The sequence below is a fragment of the Gymnodraco acuticeps genome, unplaced genomic scaffold, assembly GCF_902827175.1.
Source record: "Gymnodraco acuticeps unplaced genomic scaffold, fGymAcu1.1, whole genome shotgun sequence".
NCBI classification, from domain to species: domain Eukaryota; kingdom Metazoa; phylum Chordata; class Actinopteri; order Perciformes; family Bathydraconidae; genus Gymnodraco; species Gymnodraco acuticeps.
The window spans coordinates 509,379-517,622 of NW_022990567.1; the positions used below are offsets into that span (position 1 = coordinate 509,379).

Below are 8,244 nucleotides of genomic sequence, written 5' to 3' on the forward strand. Positions count from 1 at the left end.
ACTTTTGGGAACATTCAAAACAACTGGAAAAACCAGGCTAAATATGGAACAAATAAGCAGCCAGGCAGGACCTCCGGCAAGGACAAATTGTAGTCTACATACTGACCCCATAAAGGCCAATAAATATTTGGTTTAATCAATCACAACGAAAAACAATTGCATAGGTGAAGACTACAGACGGCTCGTGTGAAATGTGTTTGGATATTGACTAATAATGTGATTCATTATTAAATTCATTTCAAACAATAGTATTAAAAGGTTTTTAAGTGTCTATTACTAAGACTGGAACAATTCCAGGTTACTTTTGAGAATATACATTAAAGGATGATACAAAATGTACTTAATGAAATTCCATTTGAACAATTGCATTTTATTTTAATTGTTGCCTTTTAAGACTCAGATGATTCAGAAATATCAGATGTATTTTAGACCAAACAAACCCAGTGTCAGGGTTGGGGAAAAATAGGACCCAAATGCAGATTGAGGAGGGAAGCGGGTTTCAAAATGAAAAAAAAGGCAAGCTTTATTTACAAAAGCTGAAAAACACGAATCCATGAACAGGTACTGTAGCACGAGGTAGCATCCAAACAAAAGGTGACTGTGACCAACATGAAAGACAAACAATGAACCAACACCGAACACAGGAAGAGACAACACTAAATACAGGGAGGGGTAATCACGAGACGATAAACAGCCGGGCAGGGAAGGAGAAACACAAGGGCAACAGGTGAACACAATCAGACAATCAGACACAATAGGGAAACTAACTACAGGGAGGAATGAACAGCAAAACAAAACCCATTACCAGAAACACAAAACTAAAACCGTGACATGACATAAGAATTGTGACACCCAGACCTACCACCTATGGGTGGCTACATCATATTGTAAAGCTAATGTGTATTTTATAATGGTGCGTATGCTTATGTGTCCCAAAAGATGCAATCTATGAAAATTGTTATATTTTAAATATAATAATAAGAATATCCAAAACACATTTTAAGAACTTGTTGAAGGATTTGTGGACTATGGGATGTTGTATTTTCCTCTTTGGCAATAATGTTATAGCAATTCAGCCAGCTTTTCTTATGATTATGCAGTATTTAATATTTTTTTGGAAATGTTAATCAAGTACCAAACACGGTCTGAATGTTGACTTTATTTATTCACTTTATTTTATATTTTCAGTAATTGATCAAAATGTATTGTAAAATAGGGTATTATTATTAAATTCACAAAATGACATTACAATTAGTAAAATATTGAGCATAAAAGAAACTCCAATCTGAATATTTAAATCAACAAGGAAAGCATATTTGAATGTGCACAGTATATAAGCTTTATAAAGCCATCTACAGTTTTCTACAAACCCCTGCTCATTAAATGTTTCTTGGTGTTTTTCTCTGGCTTAAATAAAATAATAAAACATTTTGGAGCGAATATACACGTAATTAGTCCAAAACTGGAGGCCAGAATGGCAAATATCTCCACAGCCACAGTAAATTTCCCAGGAGAGCTGACATATGCTGGGATAAATGTGATCCAGACTGCACAGAATATCAACATGCTGAATGTGATAAGCTTGGCTTCATTAAAGTTATTAGGTAGTTTCCGAGCTAGGACAGCTAACACAAAGCAAAAGACAGCCAGTAAGCCTATATACCCAAGTACAGCCCAGAACCCCAAAGCTGATCCTAATGCACACTCAAGGATGATTCTCTCCTTGTATGTCGTGAGGTTTTTCATCGGAAAGGGGGGACTAAGAACTAACCAAATAGTACATATCAAAACTTGAATAAACGTGAAAGACACTGCAGTCAATCTTTGCTGTGAAGGCCCAAACCATTTCATCAAATTACTACCTGGTAGTGTAGCTTTGAAGGCCGTCAAAACTACTATAGTTTTTCCAAGAACACAAGACATACAGAGGACGAATGTGATCCCAAACGCTGTGTGGCGCAGCATGCAGGACCATTCCGAGGGTGCTCCAATGAACGTTAATGAACATAAGAAACATAGAGTCAGGGAGAAGAGAAGCAAGAAGCTCAGCTCAGAGTTGTTGGCCCTGACAATTGGTGAGCTCCTGTGACGATAGAACACAGCCGCTGTTATAATGGTGAGACAGGCACCACCGATTGAAAAAGCAGCCAAGACGATTCCAAGGGGCTCGTTGAAGGAAAGAAACTCTACAGGTTTGGGAAGACATGTATCTCTCTCTGCATTAGGCCAGAATTCCTTGGGGCAAGGGAAACAATCAAAGGAATCTGAAAAAAAGGAAAAGAGCTTTAAGCAGTTAGAATTTATACTTTCTGTTGTAAACATACATTAGAAAAACAACTACCTGTAGCATTGCTAATCTCTCCCTCGGGACACGATGTACAGTCATAACAGCAGATGGGTTTTCCTTTCTGAAGCACTTTACGAGTTCCTGAAGGACAGCTGTCAGTGCACACTGACACAGGCACCTGTCACATATATACAAATTAACTCACATGTCGACAGGTGTGCTCTGAAACTAAAATTATAAAAGGATAGATTCATGTTTTTTTCTTCACAATGTTTTTCTTTGTGTCTTTTACATTTCTCTTTAGTTAAATAAAAAAAAAAAAAGTAAGTAAACATGTATTTTAAACAATAAAACGTAAATGTCATGTTAAAAATACTCTCTCATTATTCGTAACTTTGGAATTCTAATGAGGTACCGAGGTATGAGACATCATACCCTTTGAGATGATATGAAAATGTAGCATGTTAAACTATTGCTTTGGGGCTCCTCACCTGTGTGCCACCCTCCACCCAGGTGAGGTTCCTGTTGATAAGGAACTCCTGGCCCACCGGCAGTGATGAATCGTATTTCCCCACAGTCACCAACTCAATGCTGCCACTCTCATTTCTTTGCCAGTTTACCAGCTCATATGTGGCCACAGGATCCCCGTTGGCATCAAATGACACATCATAACCATTTTGGGAAAAATTTACTTTTTTCAGCTGATTAAGAACCTAGGGATGAAGTAAAGGAAGACAGTGAAGGGGAAAAAGAGATCATTTAAAATAAAATGAGCATTCATTTGATAACATAGACGTGGAGCTTAAAATAACTTCATTATTTGTACTGACCTCTTTGGCCTCTAGCTTAGTGAACCTAACACACTGTGTAGTAGAATCAGTTTTCTGACACACTGCGTTATGAATGGCATGCGCTATTGCATAGACAGCCTTGTACGCCATATTAGTGATTCGAAGTTGAGATGTGTCAGTGTATGAGCTCTGGAGCGTCTTTATATCTTCAGTTCCATCACACACACTCCTGTCTGTGGCTTCACCTAAAAACACAGAGACAGAGGGAGGTGTTTTTAGCCATGATGATTACATTCATTCATTCTTTGTGTGTATTGTGTTATTCAACCTGCCAAACAAGCATTGCAGGATTTACATCACATTTCAAATCACTGTTTTGTGGACATGTCTGTTTTTTACGTTATTAGTTTATTTTAGCAGCTCATATTTACACAAATCAGTCATCAGACAAATACTTATTGTATTAGGCCAAATATGTATTCATTTTATTTAATACTGACTTGCCCTGTTATAATGATGCATGATGGACACTAGAACCAGCAGTAAAGGATCATCAGAAACCCTTATCACATTAGAAATAAACTGTCTGCCCTCTGCTGTCTAGTAGACGGTAACACACTAACAGGCCTACACAGCTTGATTCAACACACAATAAGACTGCTGAACTCTTGAAGTCAGGATTTTGATACTGTCCCTCTACATTTAAATACTTGTACTTTAACTCACCTACATTATGTATGTACATATACCGTATGTAAGTCGCTTTGGATAAAAGCGTCTAACAAGTAACATGTAATGTAATACCGTGTATATATTACTTTTCATAAAGCATACATTTACTACATTCCTTTTAAAGTTCATCTTCTTTATTTTACAATGACTGTAACCTGTCAACAAATATATTCCACAATTTATATATTTATATTTTTTACATATATTTTGACTCTGCACTATATGTTTTGGATAAACATATTCTAGAGCGTGATTCTTTTTTTCAGCATTTATTTTATGACTATTTTTTAAGGGAGACTTTCCCTAAATTGTTGTGCATTGAGGAATAAATAGCTTTCGACTAAACAAATAAACAGTCTAAAATCACTGCATAATAGCCTAATAATGTATATAATATATAATAATATAGTATATAATAGTATATATATATGTACCTGTATGTTATTTACAATATATTAGACAGCATTGTTAATAAACATGATCTGAAAATCACATTTTGAGATCATTCACAGAGATGCACCTTATGTCCGCCTCATGTATTTCATTACAAATATTAGATTTTCCTTTCAGTCAAAATCTGGAGTTTTTAACAGGCTGATCAATTCAGGGAGCTACACTTAGACAGAAAAAATAAAAAAACTAACACAATCAAGACACTACCGTGAGTATCATATATGTTTAAAATTGGCACAACTTTCTCACTTTTTACCAGCCTGCAGTTGAATGCTTCCTCCCAGAACATGGTAAGCAATGGGGATTCAGCCACTTTAGACGGAGAGAGATCCAGCAAGAAGTCCCTCAGACCTGGGATGACAGATTTTTCAATGCCAAATCCGATGGCTCCAGCACAGAAGCTGAACCTCAGCATGTATCGGTCAGTTACCCAGGCCTCACTACCTATCCACTGTCGAGGTGGAGAAGGCTTGCGTGACAGCTCCTCCAGCAGAATTCTCATATCTCCAGTGGCAATAAATCCCACAACAACCTTAGCCGTTGACCTGGAGGGACGTTCAATGACATATAAAAACAATAGTTATAATATATGAGTATAATTGTATTTTATACATTACAAGTCATACTGTAAGTCTGAAGAAAAACAAAACATGAGAGATGATAAACAGATATATTGGCACATTTCCTGTTGTAATAAAAACATGTTCCATCACTTTTAGCACTTGTTTTGGTTTTTCTGTACAGAAGGTCAGTGTCAGCACAGTGAACTAAAGGAGAATCAGTGATATAGAAACCTGCGGATAACGTCAGCTACTCTCTGGATCCGGCTACGTGGGTCGGTCCGAGAGAAAGACTCTGAGTATTCCACACAGATCCCCTCTTTACGTGCTGCATGCAGGAAAGAGGCCATGCCATTGTTGCCATAGTCAGAATCCGACCGGACAGCACCTATCCAAGTCCAGCCAAAGTGTTTTACCAGCTTGGCCAGCGCGTCAGTCTGGAATTGATCACTCGGGATTGTTCTGAAGAAACTTGGGTACTGCTGTTTATCAGACAGGCATGCACACGTGGCAAAGTGGCTCACCTAAAGAAAACAACAGTTATTTAACCGGACAGAGGCAAAAAAGTAATGGACTCAAACACAGTTTGCAATTAATTCTTAATATTTACTTGAGGTATGTTGAAGGGCCCGATGATGCGCGACATACTGATGGTAGACGTGGACCCAGACACACCAACGACGCCCATCACCATACCAGACTTTGAGCATTTGTCGCCGGTGTTAAACACCGGGTCTAGTCCCCCTGAAAGCTGAAATGCAACATGCACCGCCACGGACACCGAGGCACATGAGTCATAGATCTCATAACCAAGCTTGATCCCCGGAAGCAGCTCTGTGCTGTTGTTAATCTGCTCAATGGCGAAGACCATTGCACGTGAGAAGCGCAGTCCACGGGAGTTGATGCTGCACACAGACATCGGTGTTAATGTTAAAACTTTAAGATTTTAAAATAATACGTGATAGACTATAAGATGACTGAAATTCAAAGATATGGTCTGGATAATAACTAATAGCATCTCTGTAGGCTTTATGGGAATTTCATCTGTCAAAAACCCAAACACTTGATTATATATCCAATATTCACAATAACTTTGATGAATTGTTCCAATGGTCCAATAAATCATAAGTTTCACATCTCTCCATTCAACAAATGGTTAAGTATGTATACATCAGTTAAACTATTGTCTTTTATGAAATAGAAAATAAATCCACCTTATGTAAAAAAACTAAAATATTTATAAATGATTATTATTTGTACAGTTTGTACATACAACACAGTACATTGCAACACAACTTCACAATATACACATCACTATACTGTATATGCCCACATTCTAGGCTAAATCTCCCTGTACTAACCTCCCTGCGCAGCTTAGTGGCTCGGGCATGGTGGTGTAGTTATGCTTCGCAGTGTGCATGTTGGAGTGTATGGAGAAAACACCCCCAATGACATAGTCACCGTCCATAGAGAATGCAGGTTGACGAGTGGTACCTTGTAGCTTACATGTCACAGATGAAGCATTAGTGCTAAGCACAGCAGCAGTCCTATCCCCTGTAAGCCCAGCCGCTTGTTTCACACCATCCCAAAAACTATTCAAAACAAGAACTGACTTCAGCTCACACAAAGCTATAGACAGTATCAGACCAATAAGAGACATCTCCATCATCAACTGTCGCCAAGTGGGCAAACTGTACTATGTGTTCTCACTGGTTTATAATGTTTTTCAGACGCTCAACTCCTTCTACCATACGTCACTTTGCTATTAGAGAGAGAGCATGCCCATGCCCAGCGCTGACAAGATGTATTTATATTATTCTATATTTTATATGTAACTTTCCTTCAAATAATCATCATTGACAAAGTCATGCTGTTTGGATGGATGCCCAAATACCCTAATCTAAAGCCATCACAGCAGAACTTGCCCTGAAAAGCCAGACATGTCCTTAAATTGCCAATATACTGTACGTGTTTTATGTTTTTCTAGGATCAGATTTTCAGAAAAGGAGGTGGGTGGATGATTAGAAATAATCTTGTTTTGGGGGTTATTTGCTCATTGTTCCCCATCTTTTGAAGCTTTATAGTTTTGTTTTTTTAAAGCTAAAATATTGGCTGAGATTCTTGTGACTATTGCTTAGTGGTTTCAGAAAAATGCTGTTTGTTGTGCTCTGCAGATCCTCTGAACCAGTGAAGGCTTTTCATTAGCACATTTATAGTTTTCATAACTTGCCTCTTTAACAGAGGTTGTCTTACCTAAAACAGGCCTGAACAAGGACAAATAATTGTTTTTAGAGTCTGATTTGTAACCAAAAGCATCAACAGATGCCTGTATAAGATATCATCAGTATCCTCAAACTTACCCCCCTAGGTATGAGCTGGGGTTTGCTGTGGTACCTGTTCTGCGGCTTAGAAGCCACAAAATGCAGAGGGAACAGCCCTCCAATCACAACATCCCCTCCCGACTGCAGGGCCAAAGGCTCACTGTCCGCCAGTTTCACACACTGAGGTAAGATAGATGCAACACCTCTCACTTGATCTACAGTATTCCCAAACTCCTTTGTTTCTTCGCTATAGTCTCTCCTTAATTCGACACACCTCTCTCTTAATATAGTTCTTTACTTCCTATCACACTTTTGGGAACATTAACAATAACTGGAAAATCCAGGCTAAATAAGGAACAAATAAGCAGCCAGGCAGGAGGCAAGGACAAATTGTAGTGTACATACTGACCTAGGGCTGTGCGATTATGGCAAAAATCATAATCACGATTATTTGGGTCAATAATTGATATCACGATTATTTTGACGATTATTCATTGACCATTTATTGAACTTTAAAACAAATAATATTTTACCAATAAACAAGATCAACAAATATGTTGAGCGCACTTCCAAAACCATACTAAACATATGTTATTAATATGATAAATAAAAATAAATTAGACCAAAATAAATGAAATCAAACATGTTGCAGTGCACTGTCACAACCTACTGAAAACTCCTTAACATATAGCCAACATTTTGGTAAAACATATTCAACATATTCCACTCAGTTAAACGTTGAAGGCTGGCCAACCGTCATGGTCCAGAAGTAACAGGAAATAAATGCAATAAATACAATTTAAGACCAAATAAAAATGTTTAGGCCACCATGGCAAATGCTGGTAGGGCTGCTCATGTCATCTCTTAAAGATTGTTCGCAAGAAACACCAGCCTGTTTACATGGTCTGGTTTCAGAGATGAGCGCAGGGCAGGTGACAATATTGCCACCTGTACTGAAGACCCTCAGCCACGCCCCCGACACATGGGGTGACCCCAGCCAATCACAAAGCTTTGATGCGTTCAAGTGCATTATTCTGGCACAGGAAGATTATGTTACAGGACATTAACGATAAAACAGAGTATTGTTGTTCTATTTTTAG

At 38.2% G+C, this 8,244-nt stretch overlaps 1 protein-coding gene across 1 annotated transcript; it reads right to left on the reverse strand.

The window, feature by feature from the left end:
* Positions 1-1,362: 1,362 nt before the first annotated feature.
* Positions 1,363-6,306, reverse strand: LOC117553778 (extracellular calcium-sensing receptor-like). Its single transcript, XM_034227849.1, has 8 exons — positions 6,185-6,306; positions 5,434-5,728; positions 5,058-5,347; positions 4,513-4,808; positions 3,118-3,323; positions 2,779-3,000; positions 2,342-2,465; positions 1,363-2,264 (listed from the first exon to the last, which is right to left on the reverse strand). Exons 1-8 carry the CDS (start codon positions 6,289-6,291, stop codon positions 1,363-1,365), a joined length of 2,442 nt encoding a protein of 813 aa, XP_034083740.1. The 5' UTR covers positions 6,292-6,306.
* Positions 6,307-8,244: the final 1,938 nt, after the last annotated feature.

Coding starts and splice junctions, on each gene's coding strand:
- LOC117553778 (XM_034227849.1), bottom strand. CDS start 6,291: ATGGACGGTGACTATGTCATTGGGGGTGTTTTCTCCATACACTCCAAC. Junction 5,729..6,184: donor CCACTAAGCTGCGCAGGGAG/GTTAGTACAGGG, acceptor GTCTGTGTGCAG/CATCAACTCCCGTGGACTGC. Junction 3,324..4,512: donor CAACTGCAGGCTGGTAAAAA/GTGAGAAAGTTG, acceptor CTGTGTTTTTAG/GTGAAGCCACAGACAGGAGT.